At 41.0% G+C, this 26,116-nt stretch overlaps 1 protein-coding gene across 2 annotated transcripts in view; it reads left to right on the top strand.

Moving 5' to 3' along the window:
- Positions 1 to 363: 363 nt before the first annotated feature.
- The window catches only part of atp2a3 (ATPase sarcoplasmic/endoplasmic reticulum Ca2+ transporting 3), a 51,009-nt gene continuing 25,256 nt past the window's right edge, over positions 364 to 26,116 (top strand). The window contains exons 1-5 of one of the 2 annotated variants that reach the window (XM_042430879.1): positions 364 to 728; positions 15,201 to 15,218; positions 15,565 to 15,647; positions 23,470 to 23,574; positions 24,131 to 24,269. In XM_042430879.1, the coding sequence (XP_042286813.1) occupies positions 611 to 728; positions 15,201 to 15,218; positions 15,565 to 15,647; positions 23,470 to 23,574; positions 24,131 to 24,269 (463 nt within the window). In that variant the 5' untranslated portion in view covers positions 364 to 610. Of the gene's footprint in view, positions 729 to 15,200; positions 15,219 to 15,564; positions 15,648 to 22,231; positions 22,287 to 23,469; positions 23,575 to 24,130; positions 24,270 to 26,116 lie in introns of those variants that run through there. The other variant, XM_042430880.1, reaches the window with a different exon arrangement.

Genomic DNA, 26,116 nt, shown 5'->3' with positions numbered 1-26,116 from the left:
GCTGAGAGCTTGAAAACCACTGTGGTGTCCTTGAGCAAGGCACTTGTCTCCTTCAGCTGCAGGGGCGCTGATGTGCAGCTGACTGTTAAAGTTTACAAGTTAAAAAAAAAAAAAAAGTCCCTATAAGAAGCAATAAAATGACGTCACAGGACAGCGTTAACTATACCCCACAACCTGCACTACAGCATAAGTGAGGATTGACAGGTGTTTGAAGCGTCTTGCTCTGAAACCAGCGTGTTTGGGGTCGTCGCATGAGGCAGCTGAGCCCTCCGCTCAGGTACACACAGCCAATGAGAGCGCAGGAGGGAGTGCTCAACAGCGAGGAGGCGGTCCTCCCCGGCACACACACTGCACACCTTCAGATGGAGATGAAGTAGCAGCGGCAGCAGTCGATCAACAGAGCAACAGCAACGTCTCTACCGCGGATCCGGAGGTTTTCTTCAGGGGGGACAGGTGACAGCGCAGACCGTCCGACTGACATCCAACCGCCTGAACGTCCATCGGTGGAAATTACTGCTCTTTCACCCCCCCGCGCACCCTCCGATTGCCTCAATAGATGTTACTCAACTACATGCACATCGATCTGATCATCTAAGCCCAGTCCACCAAGATGGAAAATGCGCACACTAAATCGGCGACTGAAGTTTTAGCCAACTTCGGCGTGAACGAAAACAATGGGCTGACTCCGGAACAAGTCAAAATCAATCTTGAGAAATATGGACCGAACGGTGAGTACTTTTATAAGTCTACCATTATTTATTTTTTACCTTCTTAATTTCAGTTCAGAGCTGGTGCGTATTGCAGCCAATCGATTGATTTATCAGGAAATCCAACTAATGCCGTTATATTAAGCTGCTGCAAATCGTGCGCTATCATATTCCTTCTGGCGCATAGTCAGTGGAAATATAAGTGGCACATTCATTGATGCACATGCCTTTATTGAGATCATTCAGCGCACATTGCACCAGTTAAAGTTAGCACATTTGGACAGGGGAGGCATCGATGCAAGTTAACTATTTTAAATAAACTCTGACTGATTGAAATAATTCACTCATAACGACTTTCTTAAAATTTTGCTGGTCTCTTGAGGTCGCCTAATGTCAGATCTCGGCATATAGTTCCCTAAAGAAAGCGTTATTCTCACAGAAAACAACCCTGCAGCCTCCTCTGACAAGTACTGACCAACTGCTGCTGCTGCTGCTGTGTGTGTGTTGGTGTGTGTATGTGTGTGTTGGTGTGTGAGGGCAGACATCCCTGGCTGTCATGCAGAGATCAGGAAGTGCAGAGCAGGCAGGATCAGGCTACAGGAATGGAAGAAGATGAGGTGGTGAAGATAATGAAACAGAAAATCTTGAACAACCTGTTTTCACTTTCAACAGTTATACTCCACGTGGCTTATACTTTCCAGTTCAAATTACAAGATAACCGAGGGAAGATGATGTGTGAGCCCATTTTAAAAATATCATTTTAGAGTGATAATGATCACAGAGGCACCAACTACTGTCACGACAGCAACAGAGCAAGCAAAGTCTGACTTAGAGCTGATATGATAAGCCGATTAATCAATAAGTCGATTGACAGAAAAGTAATTGGCAACTTTTTTGAAAATTGATTCGTGTCAGTAATTTTCCGAGCAAATGAGAGGATTTTCTGCTTTTTTTTGTCATATGTGGTCGTAAACTGACTATGTTTAGGGTTTTGGACTGTTGGTCGAACAAAACAAGGCTGTGGGAAGCTGTTAAGGGTCGTTTTTTCCCACATTTTACTGACTAGAATTCATAAAAATTCATAACACATCGATTAAAAAAAAAAAAAAAAAAAAAAGTAAAATGCAATCAATAGTTTCAACCCTAATCTAAGCTCTTGCATCACTAATTTCTCAGGCGAAAATACAGCTTCCGTTGAGCAGTGTGGATCATGCAACTGCTCTCTCACACGAAGGCCCTCCTGAAATCTTCATCATCTTTTTACACTCAGCCGGTGTTTGATGAGTATTTTCGTGTTGATGTCGGACCTGACATCACCACACCTTTCCCTCCTGTCATTTGCATGGGTGGCCAAGCTGTGGAGTAGAGCGGCATATTGTGCCAGTCAGACAGTAGCCCTTTTGTTGCAGCCCAGCCACTTTACCCAGGGGCTCGTGATGACTTCATGGAAAAAGCAACGTCTTGCCACAGATAACATCTCTTTCGCTTTTAGCTGTGAACTTCCTGCCTGTGTGAGCGCGTACAGATAAATACTTGAGGGAGGGAATACCCTTTTCCCTTGTTGGGGCTGACTGTTATTGGGTTATCCACTCAACTCCACAAGCCAAAAAGGGGGGAAAAAACTGCATTAAAATTGGCGCGGGTTTGTTTACTATTTTAGTACATGTCATTGCAGAGTGATATACGGCTGGTAAACGGCTCCTTCCCCTCTGCTCAGAAACCACAGACTTTGTAGCTGCATGCAAGGACTCCGTGTGAGCTTTGGTGTTTAGTGCTGGGGGGTGTCTGTTCAAAGCAATTTGCGGATAGCATGATTACCTCACTCCCACTGACGTGCATGCACCGGGTTTACATCTGAGGCTGTCACTATCAGTAGCATCTTTAACCTAAATCGACATGTCCACAACCAAGATGTCCACTGTGCTGGAGACTGAGCTCACACAGCCTCGGTCAGTGTTTTGTCTCAGTGAGGACATCAGAGGGCAACCGGGGAGGGGGAGGGAGCTGACATGATGTGCTGTCATTTCACCATCAGCACACCGCTCCAAGTGTCCGCAGGAGGAGGCACCGACACTCTGGCAGGACAATATGACATGTCTGACATGTGTCCAATGGGCGCGTGAGGTTTTTCACACTCGATCGGCCTCTGGATCTCTGGGATGGAAGAGGAGGTTTAACCACAGCTGGATTCCAGAGACACGGTTCATCTGAGAACTGTCTGTTAGCTGCCCCCTCAATTAAAGCATGATGAGAGTGTCTTGCCTAAGGCTGCAACTAATGATCATTTTCACTATCTGTTGGTTATTTTCTCAATTGATTGATTAATGGTTTGGTCTATACACATTTTTAGAAAATAGTGAAAAATGATTGTTATAATATATTCAAAGGTGACGTCTTCAGATGTTGTTTTGTCCGACCAACAGTCCAAAACCCAAAGATGTTCCGTTTACTATCATAAGAGTATAAATCATCAGATTTGAGAAGCTGAAACCAGTCAAATTTAGGGCATTTTTTGCTTAAAATAATGACAAAAACAATTATCTAAATAGTTGCAGATTAATTTTCTGATAATTGACTAATCATTGCAGCTCTAGTCTTGCCTCATTACTTCTTAAGATAACTTGGACAGTTGGAAATGTGATGAAACTGCTTTGAGGTCAGATGTTTTGGCCTTTTATTCTTATCATAATATAGATGGCTGAGTTTTCCCATTAATTTGTCTTTAATGGCAGAATGTCTCAAGTGTTTCAGCACTCCTGTCTAATTAGGAAGCTTTGTTAAACAGGCGAGTTCAACTTATTGATTTGATCTTGTTCTTTTTATGACACATCAAATGTTGCTTTTCATTGCCACGCTGTACTGTAAGTAAAGAGAGGTGAGAGGGAACAGAGAGACTGAGAAACCCTACCGGGCAGCGTCAGAGTTTCTGATCCCTTTTCTAAGATGTTGGAAAATTAGCTTATCCACCACATCTGGACAGTCTTTTCTACAAAGCAGTCTGTCTGTGTTGCAGAGAGGACGCAGCTTCCATTTATGGTCCACTAGCGGCTCCTTTATTTCTAACTTCATATGCTCCCTAAACATACAAACAAAAACACATATGCTACAAGAACCTTGCTAATTTACTGTCAAGAACTACAAGCACCTCCATTTACAAGACAGTTTATCACCTTCATTGTGAAATAGTTGGTTTTGATGTAGTAGAGGAAGTCACAGGCCTCTCTCTCTTTGTGTCTCTCACTCTCTCTCTCACACACACACACACACACACACACACACACACACACATGCTGTCTGTGTGTGGGTGCACAAAGAATGTTTGTGCTGTTACAGCTTGTGGTTCTTGGTGATTGTGTCCTGTGCACTCACAGCCCCGATTTCAAAGGCGCAGTCCGTTCATTTTTAGAAAGTGTCAGAGAAAGGGCATATTGTCTCCATGAGCAATCAACTTTGTTTTTTTGTTCTTTTTTTTGGGGGGGGGGGGGGGGGGGGGGGGGGGTAACCTAGGCAGCAATTTTCAGAGGAGCTGACACACAAGTGAAGGAGAGTCGAGGGAGGAAGGGCTTTTTTTCACAGGAGGAGTAATTTATTGATTCATCTTCTCCATTCTTCTCTTCATTTAAGAGAATTTTGTGCTTTATAATCTCGCAAATTATGCTGTCAGAGCTTAAGTCTTTCAGACTTTAAAATTGTAAAGTATAGTTGAATAAAAAGGCATTATTAATAAAAGCAAATGACTCTTTAAATTACTTTGCATGGTTGAATAGCGTTCAAAGTCTGTCAGGGCTGTAATCATGTCACTTGACACTCCCTCCAGGAGAGGAGAACAATTACACAACATATTCAGGTTAAACAACCTAGCACCATCACAAGTGTCCAATGTTAAATACATATGTTGACTTTCAGCCAGAATATGACATAGTTTTCAGCAATGTCAAAGACAATTTACTCAACATCTGCTGATGGCAATAAAGACAACCCTATCTTCTTTTTCATCTGTTGTTTAGTGCACTCTGCACACAAGCTCCACCGAGCCTCTGATGATTCCATTTACATTAAAGTTACTACAAGGAACGTTCATTTTGTGTTGATCTTGGCAGCCCCTGTGGACAAAAGCGGTAGTGTTTCCCAGAATGAAGACTGCATTTCCCACAGATGAGCACTATTTCCTGGCATTAGTTATTGAAGCGAGTGAAAGAAAGATGCAACTTATTTTTAATACTATTTTTCTTCTTTAAACACAGCTGTTTGTAGGATGCATAGCTATGAGCTAATGTATCTGTTTGTGGCTATGTAAGATTAATAATTGTAAATAATTGTGAGGCAAAGTAAACTTTATTTTAGTACCGTTCATACACCTCGGTTACATGTTAGGCTACATTCACACCAAATCAGGCAATGCGGCACCTTCTTGCCGGGTTGTGCGGAGGTTTAGGCTTGTTTATTTGTGCTTTAGAACATAACGAAACAATCAGAAAATAACATTTTATTTATCTGATTCACGGCTTTGTTCTCGCTACCGCCACTCGCTCTCTTCATTCACTCTCTAGCTCGCTCGACCACCACCGCTCCATTTCTGTCTCTCGTGCTTTCAGCTCGCTGACGCTCTCTCTCTCTTTTTCTCTTATCTTTTTTAAAATGAGTTGGGAAGCCAAGAAGAGGACTTTTACTGTCCTAGTAACATCCCTCATGCTACAATGCTACATGTAATGTAAACATAGGCTCCCCTGGTCTGTGTGCCGTAAATTGTTTCATCTGATTTCGCCACCCTGTGGTAGAATAACTACATCTATATAGTTATTCTAAGTCTTCTTGCTGATGGTCTCATTTGCTTATGTACTGTAGGTCATATAGAGGCATCAGTATTAAATTGAGACTGTTTCATAACCATTTAAAAACTCCTTGTAGTTGCGTTAAGTAATATTAATTATTGTTGTTGATTCAAGATGTGTGTGCATATTTTCCAGAAGTGGAAATGCAGTAACTCTCTGGCACCTAAAAGGTGTATTGTTTCCTGTCACTGATGCAATCCCAAATACATCTGACTTTGATTATCGGGTGATACCATCCTTGGTAAATTATGCAATGTTACTGTATTTTCCTCAGGTTTCTGCCACAAATAATGATTACAACTTCCTCTAGTGGGATCTCACTCGAGGTGTTGTTTCTCTTCCTGTTCTGCAACTTGACATAAAAGCAGCCTGTCTTACTCGCTCCTGCGTTTGAAATATGAGAGACATTCTGCAGTTTCCTGCTCCTCCTCCTTTGCACCGACACACTCATGAGTGCACATTGCAATACACTCCTCAAGCAGGGTTTGTCGGCTTCCACTTTAACTGTCACTTGTTCTGAAATTGTCCAGTTGAGAGTTAAATTGTGGTAACAGTGTTGGAGTTATGTGGGCTGAGAGAGGAGAGTTAAGTTGTAGAAAAGTAATTTGGAGTCCTTGGGGTGTTGAGTCACTTCCCTGTTCTAGTGGGCTCTGTGTATGCCTGCCCAGCTGCCTTCAGAGGAGCTGTGATCCTGTTCTAGCTTGTCACTTGTCTTGCCTTCTTCCCTCCCACCTCTGCATCTGTCAGTCACCATCATGCCCTTATGGTGAGATATGTTGAGTCACCGGACTGTAACGCACCGCCACTGTCATCTGCTGCCTGGACGCCCTGCCACATTGCGGCCCAGTCAGAGATGTGTATTCAAAGGTGTTTGCGTTTCAAGGAGTGGGCTGTGTATACACAGATCATATGCTGTATAGTATGTGGCTGCCTTTAAGGTATACCATAGTGAACACAAGGTCATATAATGGTACACACAGAGATGAGCTGTGTGAACAGTATAATGCGCTGCATGTAAAGTGTGTAGCTCATAACATGTCTGGAAAAATAAGTAAACATTAGATAAGTCATGTCTTTGGATCTGATGGTTAAACCTGTTCCGCTTCACCGGGACAGGTTTAAGAAAACAAGCAACAATGAAAAGAACGCCTTCAAAACAGAAAATGACATGAAGGGACATGAAAATGTTTTTTTTTTTTTTTTTTTTTCCATCTTGTTGGTTATTAAATCATGTCATAGTGAATACTTTAACTAATAATGCCAATGCCAATTTGCTGTAATTTTATTCCAAATTATTTTTGTTATTTTTTCATTTGAGTGCATATTGTCTTCAAACAGTTACCTCATGATGAATTCAAACTAATCACAAATTAGTGAATTTGATTGAATTGAATCGGAAGACACTGGGTGCATTTTATTTGTTTAATGAAAATGCATAATTTGTGATACTTTTAAGATAATTTTTGTGCTTTTGAACACTTATGACTGGTCCTTACTGACAAGCCTTTTGTCATGATAAAAAGACAGCCATCATTAAAATGTTAAATTGTGAATTTAACTTTTAATGATAATACTACCCTGCAGATAATTTATAATAAAATTACACAGAAATTCCACTTTTTAAGCAAATTTCAAAATATCAAAATATCTATCTTGTTACTGGCACTCAGCCCAAAACCCATTGGTTCTTACTGAAAATGTAAATCAGGTCACAAATATAAACTTTCATTTAAAAAAACAACAACAAAAAAAACAACAAACAAAAAAGCCCAAAACAGCTGGGCTCTGTAGTTTTCAGCAAAATGTTACCCAAACAACAGTAAATGGAAACTATTTTCGGTCACAGATTTTGAGCACTAGTGAGTATTTACAGCAGCAGGGCGGTGCATGTGTGGTTAACTGAAAATAAACTACAGTGTCCATGTTTATCACAATGCAACATGTCAGCCTGTACAACAGTGTGGCTCATTGATGCGTTATAATTTTCATCTAATATAATTTTTATTTTAATTGTTGGCTTTGGGCTTGTCATTAGTTATTGAAAAATATAGTATATCACCAGACATATCCTTTAATATGATATTTGGCACATTAAAGAGTAATGTAATCCTGCATGGGCACGCTAAAAGTTACACCATATTTTAGAGCTGCATTTACATCCACACGTAGTAGATGGAATTGTAATTTTTTTAACGATTTCAAAAAATGGGCTCAGATCAGTAAAGTTGTACTGTATCAACCAAGAAATTTGATTGGACGGAAATGTCGCTCTGGTTTCTAAACCTAGAATAAACCCTATAAATAGCATGGTGTTAACACGGATATTTCAGTCTGCCGTTTGGGGATTGCTGACTATTTTTCACAGCATTCAGCTCCTGCAATTGGCTACTGGGTGTCTGGGTGCCGTCCTCCTTGCTAGCCTTTTGGGATGTTCAAAAAATGGCTCTTTGCACAGCTGTGACATTAAAGAGGAAGCTTCGAGCCCTGACGAGATATCAGCTCTGTGCTAATCACCTCATGCATGTCCTGCTCAGTTGACAGGCCCTTTTCCTTTTCCTCTGTAACCGGCCAATAGAACTCATCGTACTGTGAGAGGAGTGAGGCACTTTTTTGGTGCATTTCAGAGTGTTTATTTAAACCTAAATCTACCATGCAAGGAGGAGTATATGTGTGTAGTCAGAGACCAGATAGTAAAGGCACAAACACAAATGTCTTATCTTTGGTAGTCATCAGCAGTTTCAGTCTATCACAACTCAGATAAACTAATGTGTAAATGGTTGTGAAAAACAAAACTTTCTTATCCGAAATTAGTTGATTTCAAGAGGAAATAGTTAAAAACGTTGTTTTGCACTGTTTGTGGAAACAATAAAAATGTAGTAAAATATTCATCTAAAATATACAAGGTACAGTCACTGACATGCACTGGTAAATGCCCCAAATACTCTCACAGGAGGAAAAGGAGAGTGATGCTGCTTTCATTATCCTGTTTAACATCACAAGGAAAAATCCAGTCTCTTTTTCCTTGACCACAGCTCGATGACATCAGAGCCAGTCTAGCCAATGGGTAGCCTTAGCAGCCGTTGAGCTGAATCCCTTGTCATTTGCTGTCTTAATTGACTAGAAAAGATAAAATCTCCACTTTTAAAATGAATTCTCTTCTTTTTGACATGACGGCCTCTCTGAGATGAGACACACAAAACGAATTCTCAGTGAAGCTTTGACAGTCGATGGTATTTGCTGTGTGTGTCTCCAGCATGGGAGGAATTATAGGTTCATCTGTTAATCAAACACAGCAGATAAAAAGATAGTAGTTGTATTGCACAGGACATCTTGCTCCTCTGTACTCCTTTTTCTCCCAGTGTACAGGAATGTAAGTCTTTGCCTTGCTGAAATGAAAACCATTATTTTCTTTCTTTGTCCAAAGAATGCTAAAAAGTCAAAGTCATTTGAGCTTGGGAGTCTGAATGTGTCAGCAGGTTTTAAACATTTGCCTAATGTTAGTTGGGAAAATGTTACTGCAGCTTGAGACTAATTCAACTGCTGTGTATTGGGAAAATCTATTGTAGATTGAAACAACTTTTAACCTATTCTGTCCTATTTTACACTCTCAAGTGTGATGTTTTTACATATATAGTTTGAGTAAAGAGAGGTTTCAGGTCCTGTAATAACTGGAGAGTAACTCCGTGTCTAGTCTCTCTCTGTGTCCTTGTTTCATTGTGCTGCAGAGAAGTGATTAGTGACTTGGTACCACTTCCTCCTCTGCTCCTGCTCTGATCCTCACGGTGGCTTTCCAGGGGTGGGGAGGTCGGCGGGGTGCCTAAAGATAGCAGCTGACACTTACCCATTTGACATGGATGACTGCCTCAGAAAAGGGAAGCCCTCCACTGACATTTATGTAAATGAAGGAAACATTGACTTTGACGGACTGCTGACGTCTCTTCTGCAGTTACCTGCAATGCCCTCTGTGTAGCAGAGATAATCAGGTTAGGGAGGAGAATGTGGTACATTTATAACTCACATTTGATACGGTCAATGCGGAGGAGAATCCATTAGGAGAGTGAGCGGATATAGGAAGCTATAATACACTATGTCATTAGGAGTTACCATCATGGTATTTATAGGTCTATTTTACATTCTCATGGTTGGTGATACTTACTGAAGCAGCACAAGTCTTGCTATTGTATATGCATCCATTCTTCCTGGTCACACTTCACACACACCTCAGCTGGCTACTTGCTATTTATTTGGGAGGTGTGTCTGATTGCCTGAATATTACCACTCATGCTAACTGTGTATTAGCAACCTGCGGAGGCCAGAAATGAGTTTGTTCACATGAGGATGTGTGGGGTTTTTGATGCCTGCAGTCAGAGCGTGCTGTATCAAGGCCCTGCTGATTGCATAACAGTTATTCTTGGTAAATTTTGACAGACACTGGCACATTACTTCATGAAACGCTCGTTTTCAAGGAGCCGCCATGAGCCAAGTCACCATGGTAACTGCTGAAAACTTTCTCATGTTTGTAGTTTGCACAAGAGGCCGTTCTTGTTAATACTGCTTAACCACTCTCAGATGTTATGTTTACTGGGGATTCTAATAATCCGGACTATAATTTGTTAATGGACTCAGTCAGACTAGAAAGAGAAGGTAAGAGGGTCTTGCAGATTTTTTGCAGCTCAGATAGATACATGGCCAGTTTCCTGCTTTTCTTCCTGACTCGCTGGACACAGAAACCAGTTCCCTGCTGTTGTTGGCAACTGTCTCCAGGAAGTGTCTCCCCTCTGCTCGCCGCTGCTCACTTTTCTGCTGCGTGTAAACAGGCTCTTTTATTCATTGTCTGGGCCTGGAGGGAGGAGGGGGGAGGGGCTGTGGGAAGGTGCTGTGGGGACACGCTGTAGGGACACAGAGAGAGGTGAAGTCAGTAGTCAGGAATGCGCCTGGGCAAGCCTTGGGTTGACACAGCCCAGATGACTGTGAGGGAATCCTTGGCAGAGGGAAGCCGGGGAACCCCGTTCAACACCTCCAGCCTTCTCCCTCCCTCTCTCTTTCCCCTTTCATCTGTCTTGTCCTTTTAGTCAGTCCGTCTTTGTCTCCAGCACTCGACTCGCAGCCAGCCTGTCTGCCATAAAAACATTATACAACCAGGGAGGCACAGTAATAGGGAAACAGGCTTATGTCAGACTGGTGGAGCATGGAAAACACCAGAACCCACTTCTCCACATTTCTGCTGTGGCTGGCAGAGTGCAGCCAGAAGTCCCCCGTGAGTTCAACCATGTCCAGGCTGAACTCTGAAAACCCTCCAGACAACAAGTTTGAAAAGCAATTCACAATGACTCCAGTTGTTATTATACAGGCCGAGAATGGTCATCCATGGAACCAAGATACGACTTTTGCTCACGGATCAGTCTTACCAAAGAGGTTGTTGTTTTAAGAGGTTAAGCAAAACTGATAATATTCAGCTGATTCATCATGAACAGGTTTGACTGGAGGCATTATCAAATCAAAGGCTTTAACACAGCCTCAAAGCAAATCTTTGGGAAAGGAGAGAAGAAGAAGAAGCCCTCTCTTTGTGTTCTTAAATTTGGATTGCAACAATCTGTTTGACTCCTGCTGGTTTTATTACAAACTAAATTTAACAGAGTTATTCCACTTGAAATTATCAACAATTAACAGCTTTTTGTTTTTATCCCTATTGGTAGAGTCTGACAAACTCACAGATTGCTTTTGCTGTCTTTTGGCTACAGAAAAGCACATTAGTTTCAATCCCAGAAGTCATGATGTGAAATAATTCCTCTTTCCCGCCAGCGGCATGTGTAATGAGAGTGGCTGCAAGGTTTTTGTTTTTGGAAGGAGGCTGCGGGCTCACGTCATGGCCCTTCCTCTTTCCAGCCCCCTCTCTCCACAGGGTCACGTTTGATACTCGTGGTCAAAACATGCTGGAGAAACACGGGGTTTCCACTGCGCTCAAAGGGAGTGTGCTGCTGTCATTTAAGGTTACAGCCCATACTGTGCCTTCTAAATTGTGCTGCTTTTCCCTAATAATTTTGTAATGTATCCTGTAATTTAAGTTTTTAAATTATAATATATAGCATTTCTTTGAAGGCACTGATTGAAGAAAAAAGGTGGTGAGGTAAGATTTTGTACAAGGCCTTCATTCTCTTGTGTTCGCCTCTCCAGCGCCAGTATGTGTGAAAACTCTCACCTTTGCCAGAAAGAAATTATAACAACACAAATACTTTGATGAAAAATAACTCCAAACATGCAGACGTTGTGCTGACATGTTATATGTTATCATCACTCTTCAAGTTTTTCAGACGAGATGGATGATGTTTGCCACATTGGACCTGTTCAGTCATAGCTTTGCGTTGGACTTGACGAGGGCCTGACAAATGTGGTGACTAAGCTCGCCTGTGTTTCATTGTGATGACACTGATCAACGGTACTTGTCAATTGGAATGTTTTTAGAAAATGACTGATGTGTTTTCTACTCACACCAGTGACTCATGTGTCTGGTGGGTGTTGTGTTCTGTTCAGATCAAATCTGAGTGGATTAGATGCTCGGTTTGTCTCAAAATGCCAAAAAAAACCACAGCTTTTCTCTCCAAAGGCAGATGAAAAATGACAAGGTGATATGAAAGAATAGATGGACATGCTTTGATTCTTTAGTTGGTTTTTTGGGAGCTTGCCATCACATCTATTTGTATCTGCTGACTGTTGCTCCTGTCAGTGTCGGAACCTCCATGTGAGACACTTCAGTCGGTATATGTGTGTTTTTAAAACTTATTTTGGGACTGTGCTCGGGGCTCCACTGTAAACGCTCCCTTAGGACATAACTGAAACTGCGTGCCAAGTCATTTTGAAAGAACAACGGCCAATGAGGAAACTCCTACAGTTGGCTGGCCGACCAATGGTGTAACTTCATCACTCTGTGGGTCAGTCAGTGACAGACATCCGGGGTTATAGGGCTGGTCCATGGTACAGCCAAAAAAACAGAGTTTAGTGCAGGAAGCAGCCTCTGCACTGAAACAAACTCCGTCCAGCAGTTTGGAGACTGAGGCTGCAGCATGCATGTTAATGACATCATTACAGTTCTGATGAAAGGACGAGTTCACATTTTTCAAGTCTGTCTTAAATCAATAGTCAGGTGCCCTTATGAACATTTAAATAGATTTTGCTTGCTGTAGTTGTTTCTGCACTTCATAATGACTATTAAAACATCCCTTCCTAATGCACTTTCAATGTAAGTGATAGGGGAAAAAATTCCCAGTCCTTGTTCTGTGCAAGAATGTATTTAAAAGTTTATCTGAAATTAATATGAGGGATCAGTCATCCAAACATCCAAATTAGAAAAATCAAGTGATTATCTTCCAAAGTTACAGCTTTTTAAGCTCAAACTTCCCTCTTTTGTTACTGTCCTTTCACTGCAGCTCAACAGGGAAACACTGTCTGAGGAAACACAAAGAGGGTATTCTGTACTAAAAATACTGTAACTTAAGATATTTACTTGATTTGATAAATTTGGATGGCTAAATCCTCATATAAACTTCAGATAAACTTTTGAACATATTTTTGCACAAAACGAGGACTGTGGATTTTGTCCTCCATCACTTACAATGAAAGCGCATTATGAAGGGATAATCTAATAATCAGTATGAACAGGAGGAATGATTACAGCAAGAAAACCCTGTTTCATTGTTCTTATGGGTGCGTAACTATTGTTTTAATACAGACTTCACAAGTGATGTCTGGAAAAGCTAAAAAAGGTTACTTTTGGTATTACAAGTTACCTTAATACCAAGATGGGATAGGACTCAAATTGACAAATTGATTAATTAATTTTGTTGATAAATTGTTTAGTCTAAAAACATTTTAAAAGTGAAAATGTTTCAGATTCCATGCTCCAAATCCCTGGAGCGTAAAATGACATTAGCATAATTTGCTTGTTTTGCCGACTAACAATCCAAACCAAAAGACATAAAAATTTACATCGATATATGTCCAAAAAATTCAGCAAATTCTCACATTTGAGGAGAATGAAAAATGTTTATCATTTCTGCTCGATAAATTACTTAAACAATTGATTATCAAAATTTCTGCTGATTAGTTCTTTTGCTTTTGCTAATAATCAACTAATTGACTGATCTACAAATCATTTCAGCACTACTTTCTGGTTTGTTTGCCTACACTGTAAAGGCCCCATGAAATGAAAAATACATTTTCCCAGTTTTAATCCTGTGTACCTGTGTTTATTGTTCATTTATCTCTTGTTATATGCCAGATATGTCAAAAAATCAGTATCAGAGTATTTTTACATCAAATCCCTGTGTTTTTTCTTCCTGTAAAACTGTTTCCAATTTTTGATGACCCATCCTGCACTCAGGGGTGTTTACAAAAGTTCATCCAATGAATGAGTATGACTTTGAGTGACTAGCTAGCCACACTGGTCATATAAAACTGCACTTCGCTGTTTGTGGGTAGTAGCTAAAAGCAATATGTAGAGAGATGGGAAGAGATGTGTGTTTGGATATCAGTGGGCAAAAACTTTGTTTTCATTTCCAAAATAATGTGGCTGAGATATAATTCATTCATCTCCCTCGTCCTCCCCCTGATCTAACAACAGGTGAGGAGGTGTGTGTGGAGCCAACAGTCCTCTGTAGCTCGGTTTTCCTCTGCAGCTCGGTATCGCACTAAACTCTAAGCCCTGCGCACTTTTAGCAGTCCAATCAAATGCAAAGGATTTGATTTAAATCCCTCTTGTAACTGTACACTGCTCATATATTCCGTTTTACCGGGAAATACGTCACAGTAAAGAAGCTAAAGACGCTTTAACTTCCGTTTCATGGGCCTGGGCCTTTTAAGTATCATGTGAGGCTACATTTGTTGAGGTGCAGCTTTTTTTGAGTATAAGAAAAACTGGCGTATCATAAAACCTTTAGCAACACACAGAAGAAGCATAACCTTTTTAAAATCAGATGTGATTTCTTTTAAATTGAAACTGAGTGATATGGGAACCTTGATGCTCAATAAGTGTATAAGATTAAAGTTGCTCATGTTTAGAAAATGATATTACTATTACATAACAGAGCTGAGCAATACAGTGATTAGAAACCAGTGAATCAGTGAATTAAGTTCATCTTTACAAGAACAGAAGAAGAGCAATCATACTGCTATCAAAGGCTTTGAGTAGGTCTTGTGAAGCTCAGTGCTGTTTGTTATCATGATGTCTGTGTTCACAATGATCTCTGAAAGGCATTATACAGTTGAGTTGGAGGCCTGAAGCTACACTGAAAGTACTGATGCTGGAATTGGAACATTTCGAGTTGAGAATCTATAAAAAATTATTTGTCTCAATAGCATAACCAAGAGTTAGAGTGGTAGTTATTCATGTCAGTAACAATACTAGGGCAGACCATAATCCTCAACTTGAAAACAACAGTGTTACTGTGCTGCCTTCCTGTTTTGAACATTTAATCATCATAACCAAGGGGAATGATTCTGCAGAGCAATTTGTGCGTGTCCATGCATCTCAAAGTCAGGCTGAGTTAATCAAATGTATTAACTGCTCTTTGTCTTTCTCCTCCCACCCCTCCACCCGGACCCTCTCCATTCTCTCCGGCCCTGCCAATTCGATTCCTCTACAACCGGCGTGGTGTGACATCCACAGAGCTCCCGGCTGAAGAAGGTAAATATTGATTTTTCCAGTGTGCTACGATCCTCCTCCCTTTACTACCTGATTAAATGTCTAGAGCCAGGATCTTTTCTCTTCTGTAGACTGAGGTGTAAACTTTGGGAGTGTACACTACTGCAGCTTTCCACCCATGGACACACACCTTTACTCTTCTGTAAATACGAGGGTTGTCTTACTTTATGGCTCCTTATCAGTGCAAGGAAACAGTCAATACATCTTACAGATCCTCTCCACCCTTTAGTATAAGTGCACACTTTGATTCCTTTCAGAAGGAGACTCAAACTTAAAATCGAGTGTTATACATAATGGTGTGATGTGTATTTGTCTATGCATATTGCAGGGAAGTCCCTGTGGGAGCTGGTGGTGGAGCAGTTTGAGGACCTCCTGGTCAGGATCCTGCTGCTAGCTGCCTGCGTCTCCTTTGTAAGTACAAGCCAGCTATTTAAAATGCCATTGGCCCTCATTTTATTTGTTCTCAATCCTGATTTTCGAACGTACCTGATGGGATTTGAGACCCACATTGGACATTGGCCAGGAAATTGCCACCTAATAGACTGCTCCATATCCTTTAGGCAGCGTTATGCCCCTGTTAGAACGCTGCTCAACCTAGTTTGTGGTCCCTTTTCATGTGGAAACTTGTGTATTAAAGGCTTTTCCATCCAGTGTTGATATGGTTTCAGAGAGGGGAACAGGCAGAGCACTTGTGCCGAACTGGAAACAAAACTATCAATCAAAACTCCCTCTGCTGCAGTGCCTCAAATTGTGACCCTGGTTGGAGTCCGAGGGTGGTGAAGGTCGGAGAGGGGTGGAGTGGGGAATCCTGACTGCATAATAACTTTTTTTCCATCTATTACAGCACGTCCCTGGTGTCTCGGGGTGGAATTGCTGTTGCTATTTCAGTGTGTAGGAAAATTGCTCTAAAAATGCATATGACACAATATATCTTCTCCAACTGTTGTTATGTGTTAGTGAGAGGCTTGGAGTGCAGGCGTGGGCTGTAGCTGCAGGACTTTGGAGTGTGTACTTACTTTTCCTCATGTAAATCAGGCTTTTGCTTTAAAAATGTTGTTTATAGTGGAACACGGCCCCTTTTCCACTGCCGCACAGACCCTTATGCCTTACAATGTCATTGTTGCCTGGAGTGGTTTCAGCTCGGTAACTAAAGCAAAGTTCTTTGTGATCTGACATATTACAGTCCCAAGCAACTTTTATTTAATCACGCATCTTCAGAGCTTCTCCATTATTAAATTATATTCCAATAGTCCTGTATAACCTTTTTAACTTTTCTATTTTCTATTTCTCTTTCTATTGCTGTCTTGTATGTCTCCAGTGTGATCAGGGACCGAACTGGAGTGAAAGTTAAACCTTAACCTGGAACTCATTTGTCTGTTATTTTGAATATATTCAAACTGAGATTATTAGACTCTCCTGCCTCCTTTGCATGACATAAGAGTGACTCTTATAATCGAGCAAACAGGTCAGGTTGAGCTACTTCATATGAGATCTTGTTAAAAACAACAAGAGGGAGAATTTATTCATAATCCCTTCAGTGAGTCAACTCTTTAGTTATGCCTCAATTATTTTTTGTTATTGCTGTGTATAATTTATCTATTTTTATTGTTCTTAAACTGATAGTCAGCCAACTGTACGATAGAGGTTTATACAACAGTGCCACACAGAAAGCCACACTAGCCACCTGAAACAATCAGGGCACTTCCTCCCTTTGAGTTTAAGGGAAAAAGAAGGCTAATCTTTTATGTGTTTTTCCATGTCACTACATGAAGTTGAGTCAATGTTGTGGAGTTCAGTAGAGCACAGGAAGGTACTTAAGAACTCAAGTGACAGTTGAATTGGATTTCAAGCCTCCTGTGTTTACAGTACATTTTTCAATAGACGACCTTTATGGGTGTTTCTTCCTGATCAATGTGACATGAATTAATGTTTTTTCCCCATTTTGTTGAACACTGTGTTGTTCCAAAACTCTGGAGACATTCATATATAATGGGCCATCTGTCGGCATGTGTCTCAGCATTATGCATGTGGGGTGTGAAGAGTGCAATGTTTAAAGCTGTAAGGAGAGGTTTGTTTTGGTGATGAAGCATTGATTTCAAAATCCCAAACATGGAATCTGAGCTTCATTTTAGAGCCTGGCCTTGTTATTGTCTCAGATTGCCAGATGCAAGCAGTTAAATTTCCACCCGATTCCCTCATTAAGTCCTAAAACCCAAAAGAAATCCTACTCCTCTCGATTTGAACCATTCACCGTGAAAGTAGGAGTTAGGTATTCAAACCCCTCTCTGAATGTGTGCTGATTGTGTGAAGTGTCTTTGAACCGTCCTTACTGAGAGGACTGCCATTGTTACCCTCCAATCTCAGCTCAGTCAGAGGGGAGATTTACCGTCCCAAATGATGGGGAATGATGAGCTATCGACCAGGCTCAGGCTGGTGTGACGTACACTCTGGTGCTCAATACTCTGCAGAGAATATACTCTTTTATCATCTGATGAGCTCCATCAGATCATGGACACGTGGATCCACTTTATCTCTCCTTTTCTCTCACAGATGCTTTTTTGTGTGCTGTAGTTTTAGTTCCCATACCTGCATTTGATGAAATAATAAAATAATAATCATAAGTGTAAAGACATTTCTGTGTTACATTGGGGAGCTTTTTCTGTTATGATCTTCTATAGGTGTACTTCACTGCTCATTATAACAGCTGACATTGAGTAACTGCCATCTCTGACACATTTTGCAGAATCCACTATTATTCAGCTGTCATCATACAATATCTGGGCATGGATAAGTGGTAAAAAGTATAGTAATATAAGAGATTGTATAGTAGATTTGCAATCTCTGTAGAGATGTTATTAGAGCCAGTCCTTTTTAATAAGTGTTTTTAACATTTAAATACAAAAACATTTGTTTTGATTTTTATTGTAGGCTTATCGTTCATGATAGTTCAACTTGACACCTTCCTCTGAGTTTGAAGTCTTGATGAGGTATGACTTTAAAGTGTCTTTAGTCAATGTCTTTATAATTACAACGGATCACATGACTACTTGTCTCTGAAAGGCATCTGCTCATGAGATGAAAAAAGAAAGAATTATTGCCTGACTCCACAGTTCCCATCAGTTCTACTGTACTTTTTGCTTGCCAACACTATAATATTAGTGTCTAATGTCAATTTTAGTCAAGTTACCAGCTTTGCTAGCCCTGTAACATATTGTTATGCTATTTTGACGTTAGTTTGTCGACAGTTTCAGGGATTTTGGCCATGTCTGACCATAGACCAAGAAATCTAAATTTAACAACTTTGTAACCAATAAATGCAAACAACAAATATGGGAGGACATCACGAACACCATAAATGCAAAAGGAGAGGAGTGGAGCACAGGGATATTAAAGATGTGAACAAGTGGAGTGACTTAAAAATGCAAGCAGTTGAGGACTTTCCACAAAATGTCCCAACAGGAGGTGGACCAAAGCCAGACATGGGGCCATACTCATTGCTAGTATTGGACATTATTGGAAAGGACTCCCCCACAGTGATTGGCATTTCATGTGGGGTTGAGACTGGAACAGCAGAAGAACCTCCAGCACCAGTTTCAGTAGCATCTCTCCCACTAGCAGCTCTGGCCCTTCCACCAACAGCAGCACCACTTTTCCCTTCACCTGCAGAAGCATGTCTGCTTGAACCAGCATCCCTCCAACCTCCAGTGCCCACCTTTACTGGACTGAATGTAGACAACAGTCAGCCTACACAGTCCCCTCAGGATATGTCCAGCAGCCACCCACCACCAGCCAAGCATGCTAAAGGCAACAGAAGGCCTCTTGCACCCAGCACAGAAGAGGATGTTAATACGTTAAGATGTCGACTCTTTACAGCTGAAATTGAGAAGCTCACACAGGAAACACAAAAGATACAAGCAGAAAAACAAAAAAATTGAGCTTGAAAAGATAAAATTGCACATAGAAATATTCAAACTACAAGAAGATCTAAAAGCACAGGGATACACCATCACACTTTCACATGAACCGTAGCAAATAACCAACTTTTCTGTCAGTTACATTATTTTTAGATAGTAAAAGAATGTAAGACACAACAAATCTTATTCAGCCAGCTGTTATTAATACTGTTGAATTTGTTTGAACCTTGTAGAAAGAAAGAATGAAAAAGAAAAACATTCCTCAAAAATTGATGAATTTATAATATTTTATTATTGTTTCGATTAGATTTTTTTAAAATTGATAATTGTTATTTATCTGTGCAGTTTCATATTTCAAACATTTCGGATGATTACTATTAGGCTGTAGACAGTAACCCTACTTAATAAGCTTATTGCGGTAGCGATTTTTGTTCATGCCTATTCTTATATGAGGCTTTTGATTTGCAGCTCATCCAAAGTAGGATGCACTAAGGTAGGCCTGGATAGTGGCAGCCTCAGTCGGTAGGTGGTCCTTTTTGCCGAAGGGAATGTCTATGTCACCTCCATCATCTGCATTCCCTTCCTCCACCAGTGGTACTTTTGTAAATTACAGAATTTGTAATAACAAAGTCAGCATCATACACAATCTGAGCGTTGATAGAATGGCGTTGATACCCTCTGCTGTTCACAAAGTCATTGTCTCATATTTTCTGGTCTTCAGTTGACCACAATACAATGTCCGGATGGAGAATTGTGTCCACCACCTCTGGGAACTGCAGCCTCCTTCCCATGTCGACCCTCATCTACCAAGACCTGGCATTTTGCAGCAGATTGGGCTTTGGTCATTCGGTTGAGAAAGGCCTGGCTCCCTCCTTGATGAAGGTGATGGGCTTCTTCAAGTCCATGCCAGCTGGCCCCTTCTTGCATCTCTCCCACTCAAGTGTGTCAGCAAAAGACAGAAACACCTTATTATGGCACCACCTATACCGTCCTTGTTAGAGATGTTTTACACCCAGACAGTATGTGTACCAGTGTCCCCTTTTGACCACAGAGCTTGCAAGGTGGGTCCTCTGTTTGCCCCCATGTGTGCAGATATGATGGCGAGGGAAGGGTGTCATACACGGATCACAAGAGGAAGGAAATATGGAAGGGCTCCATTCTCCACAGCTCTGCCCATGAGATCTTGCGCTTGGGCAGATCTCATTTTACCACCTTTTTGGATGAATGTGTCAATGTAATGGTTCTGCATCATACTAAATTTTCCTAAACTGGGAGATTGTGGCAGAACCCTCTTCCTTTGGAACAAAGCATCCCTCTGCCAGTTTCCAGCTTGGTGGGATTGTGCCTTTGGCCCAGGTCTTTCTCATGATCTTCAACAACCTCTGGAGAAGTTTTTGGCATTTTTATGCATACCTTTATAAGGTATACTGCTTGGGCCTGGGGCAGCTGATGCTTTGGCTTTCCGGATGATGTCTTGAATTTCCTGCCATGTGGGCTCCTGTACATTCAGCTCAGCTGATGGTTTTCCAGGTTCGCAAACACTAGCTCCTAGTCCCTGACCCTGGCAAGGGTTGCTGTGTGCATCCCGCAGGCTTCGAGCTGGATAGTGTACCAGATTTTTGTTGGCCGAGAAGAGTCCTGATGAAGCTGTATGGGTCTTTAACAAACTGCTCTCACCTTTTCTCTTTCTTCCTTCTTTACTGTCGAGGATATTCTTCCCTCCGGAGTTTGCACAGCTGTTCCCAGAGCTTGCTGGTTAAGTCCTTGATACCTTCTTTTTTGGCCAGTGAGCTGGTTTTAAATAGCTTGTTGAGCATCTTTATTATGCTCAACAACCTATTATGACATCGGAACTATTTCAGCTGGTGCAACCCTTAAAATGTTAGTAACACGTAAACTCCAGACTAAGTTAGAAATTACATTCAAACTAGGCTACGTTTGTACTTTTGCATACAATGGTGCAACCCAGTTCTGGTGAACATAGTGGAGCATGTAGTGGATAAAGGCTACTGTTTCCTAACAAGTTCGCCATATCAACTTAAAAACTGATTGTCAGTGTTTACAACTTGTTTCTGCTGCCCCCAAGTGGCCAAAATTCTGTTATTAGCAGTTTCAGTATAGGAGCAGCTAGTGCTAAAAACACTCCATACAAGGTCAGACAGAAAATCAAGTGGTACACACTTTCAATATCTAAACATTCTTGCCTCTGTCTTTTCACATGCAAGTAAATGAGCATATGAGTTTATCAAAACAAATTTCAGGCTCATTTAGCTAACTGCCCTGCCATTCAAACCACTCGCAGCACAGCACCACAGAGAGAAGTAGATCACACAAGGTCCTTATGTAAATGTTAATTTGTGTGTGATTTTCCTACCGTCCAAGAGCTCCAGTGCACTGGATCTAAACCATGCTACAAAACTGGGTATTGTTAAGATGACAGTGTTTTAAATTAGCCCAGTTCGTTTGGTGTAATCCCAGTGATTTTATTTCCCCAATGATCTCATTTCCTTCAGGATCTAATTTATTTTTATTGCCCCTGTCATTTTAGGCATCGTCTCACTGCTCTAGGCTATCCAACATTTAAGATTCTGTCTTTCCTTGTTTTTTGTTGTGTATATGAGCATTTTCTTTCTGGATGATTTTTTAAATTCTATCCTTCATTTGTTTTAATTTTAGTTTGGCCCTTTTTATGAGTATAAATGAACTTGCAAAAACTAAAACTTACAGACTAAAATGAATAACAAAGTCTAGTGAGTGGGTAGAGAAACGCATATCAGACTAATTAGAGCTGCATCATTTAATTATATTTGTTTTGATGGCACACCGCCACTGGCTTTCATGCTGGATGTTAGAAATATTAGCTTTTCTTGTGTTATCAATGTGTTTTTTAGTATCTTGCACTTGCAGTCACTTCCAGTCTTAAATGTTTGCAGCCTTTAACTGTATTTACTGCAGTGCAACAGGCCTGGACCCTCTCCGGCCATTTCCATGCCTGTGTGTTTTGAGTGCTAGGGTTGTGAATAGAGGCTGTGAGTGCATTTCTCCTGACTTCAGCCATCCTTTATCACTTGCTCTTGGCTATGGAGGTCAGAAGGGTTCTGCAGTATAGATCAGTGCTTCCCAACCAGGAGTACTGGTACGCCAGGGTACTGCTGCAATTGCTTGGGGGAATGTGGAGAAACAGTAGAATAGCTACAACTACTAATAGAAAGTAGGATTTCAGTTTTAAAATTCCACATATTGAGTCAGCTGTAACACCTGAACACTGTGTTGTGATGATTGAAAGTATGTGAAAACTAGTTAACACTAGCTAGCAAGGAGAGTTAGCTTAAAGTTGGATAAATAGTTGGAATACTTAGCTAAAAGTAATGAATTAACAGTTTAAATAGTTTGCTAAAATAAATTATACATGATTTAAATAATTAGCTAAAGGTAGTGGATACATTTGTTGAAAAGGCTAAAAGTATGGATAAACAGTTGAAGTAGTTAGTTAAAACTTTTGGATAAATGGTGAAAAAGCTAAAAGTTATGGATAAATGTTTGATATAGCATAATCAAAGTAATGAATAAACAGTTCAAATAGTTTGCTAAAAGTAATGGGTAAATGGTTTAAATAATTAGCTAATGTACTGTATAAATGTTGAAACTGAATTGTGAAAAAGCTAGTTATGGATAAATGGTTGAAATAATTATCTGACAGTTATGGGAAATTTAGTAAAATAGATAGATAAAACTAATGGATAAATGGTTTAAATAGATAGTTAAAACTGATGGATAAATAGTTTGTTAAAAGTAATTGATAAACAGTTAAATTAGTGAGCTTAAAGCATTGGATAAAAGCTAGCTAAAAGCAATAGATGGTCTTTTGCCACTCCAAATTGTAGTAGTATGACTGCAAACATGACCAGACCGACCTAAACATTGACAGTTCAATTGTATGAAATATTAATGTGACAATATACACTTTTATACAATCAGTAGCGTTAAATAACATCCAGTTTTACATTTCACATTTGTAACATGACAGGTGGTGCAGATGAAAGGGTACTTGAGTTCATCTGATAAGGCTGTGGGGGGGTACTTCATACAAAAAAGGGTTGGGAACCACTGTTATAGACAACACGCACTCACTGGAACTGAGCTGCTCTTCTGTCTTTCACCACATTTTCCTTCACCAACATTCAGGCATTTTTGCTACCAAACATGTTTAAGAGCAAGCATCCCCTGTATGTATATGTATATAATTGAGCTACCACAGGAGTTAAGGAGTTGCAGTATAACATGTCTGCTAAGGTTATATGTACTTTGTGTTCATCTAGGTGTTGGCTCTGTTTGAGGAGGGAGAGGAGACCACCACCGCCTTTGTTGAGCCAATTGTTATTCTTCTTATCCTCATCGCCAACGCTGTTATCGGAGTCTGGCAGGTGAGATACGCTCTTCATCTGTGCCTTTGTTTAAAGTGTACATGCAAATGTGTAATGTAGTCTCTTTTCAGTTGATGTTCACATGGTTGCAAAGGCCAACAAGACCTGTTCAGTAAAGTTAAAGAATGCCATTCATCTTGTCCACCAGCTGTCGCAGGGTAAACACATTCACCTTTACCGTCTCTTTATCCGTGTGCTCTATTCAAGGTGACATTGTGTCCTTAACATCTGTACATTTAAATTGCACATTGCAACGGGATGAGGCTGTCGACAGTTGAACAGTCATGTCAGTGCAACAAGTCAAAACATAAACAAACTGTGGAGCCCATGCAAAATGTCCTTTCGGTTCTTTTCTGTTAAAGAGGAAGCAGGAATTTTTGATGCAAGCTTCACAAATAATGACACGGCAACACCAACACTTTGGGAAAGAAGGCGTGTTGCATTGCTCTGAGTTTATGCTTGCTTGCTGTTAGGACACACTCTTTAAACCATAACCAAAATTTCTATTGTATGTTACCAAGATTTTTTAAAATTGTCCCCTCATCTCTCTACACAGGAGCGGAATGCTGAGAATGCCATTGAGGCTCTGAAAGAGTATGAACCGGAGATGGGAAAGGTGTACCGCATGAACCGCAAGGCTGTCCAGAGGATCAAAGCCAGAGACATCGTCCCAGGAGACATAGTGGAGGTTGCAGGTAAGCTGTGGCTGCACCCAATGAAGCTCTTAATGTCACTCACTGAGACTAATTTATACGTTGTCTACCTCCAGAAGACTCTCACTGCCATCACCTAGCTGCCCGTATGCTCCCGCTGCCACCGACATGCACAGAAACACTCACTCACACAGCCTTTGCCACCCATTCATGAGTCTGGAAACACTATTGGAATATCTCAGAGCAGATTACATAAGAGTCTTTTCTCTGGATGTACAGGTGCCAGGGCTGCTATCCAGTTGTGTCTGTGTTTGTGTGTGTGTGTGTATGTGTAATGTGCGCGTGGTTCTGTGTAAGTGGCTGTGGTCACCCCTTGTATTTAAGGCCCAGTTTAATTTTCCACAGCTTTCCCCTTCCCTTTGCTTTCCATGCTCTCAGTCTCACCACCTGGACGCTGCTGGATGTTTGTCAGCTCTTCACTCACACTCACTCCCCCCCCCACGTACACGCACATACACACACAATTCCCCTGCTGTAAACTCGCCCATGTGTGGGCAGCCTCGTCTAAAAATAGTCTTGTTGTCACTCTGGTTCCAGAACATCTGTGTATGCCAGTGTTAATGTGCAAGCGTGCACACATGCGGCACCAAGGAGATCACGACACCGTCAGCATTGACTGGTTTTGGGAGTGTAATCCTCGGCTTTGCATGGCTAGTGATTCGCCTCAGACAGCTCGGAGTGATGTGCAGGGAAAGGAGGGAGAGCTCAGGATGTGTGTCTGTGTGTGTTTGTGTGTGTGTGTGTGTGAGAGAGCGAGAGAGAGCCCACAGCGTTCATTCATAATCGCAGCACGGAGAGGCAAAGAGAGGGATTATACATGCTGCGTTGGTTACAGTGAAGCTTCGGCACTGTTCAGTCTCAGGTTTCTAAAATGAAATTGAAATCATCCCTCCAAATAAGTATCACTGAAGGCCTCTTAGACCGGCCGAGTTTTATAAAATAAAATCAAATTTACTAGATTGTTTTCCTCGCCATTTACAGGAAGTCAGAGTTCAAATTATGTGTGTGTGGGAATATGAGACATACGCCTCTTTTGTGTGTGTGTGTGTGTGTGTGTGTGTGTGTGTGTGTGTGTGTGTGTTTATGTGATAGATAGCACTTCTTTGGAATTTGGGCTTGTAAGAGCCCGAGTCCTCCATCACACATGTGTGCGCACACAGTCAGACACAGACAAGCCCACACAGGTAGCAAGCACCAAAATGACTCCACTCAACCCCCACCTACCGCCACTACCATCACCGTCACTGTCAACACCAACAGTGTCACCATGACAACAGTCCGTGCTCCGTGTGGCTCATCTCTGTGACGCTGAAGTTCACAAGGGGTTGAGGTTTAACGGCAACCTGCGAGAGGGGAGACAGATATGACTTTAAATCAACCATCTGCTGTTTGAATAATGGTTTTGAGATTATTGGTGGCTCTCAGCAGCTGCAAGTAGATTCTTGTTGGTCGTCCCAACAAGAAAAACACTACTTTTACATGCTCAGTGTTGTTTTTATTCTATTTTAGTATGCCTTTTTTAGCAACTGGCCAAGGACAACAGAAGAGAATCAGGCTTTGAGGCAAATTCTCTTTCTGTGTCCCAAACAAGTAAATGAATAAAACAAAAATAAAATGAATTTAGAAGAGCTTATAAATGTGGACACAGTCGGAAGTAAAGCCACCGAAGCTCAGTGTATACACCTTCTTTTATCATCACTCATAGTCTGCATTATAGTAGATAGTATTACATTTCTGAAAGGTTTATGATGATAGAGTAAAAGCATTTTTTTAAACATTAGATTTATTTTAGATTTAATTTACTTTATAATTGTCCTCTAGTGCTGTAT

Source organism: Thunnus maccoyii, chromosome 13 (genome assembly GCF_910596095.1).
Source record: "Thunnus maccoyii chromosome 13, fThuMac1.1, whole genome shotgun sequence".
NCBI lineage: Eukaryota > Metazoa > Chordata > Actinopteri > Scombriformes > Scombridae > Thunnus > Thunnus maccoyii.
The sequence above is the reverse complement of the archived record's forward strand: the minus strand, read 5'-3'. Positions and strand labels throughout refer to the sequence as shown.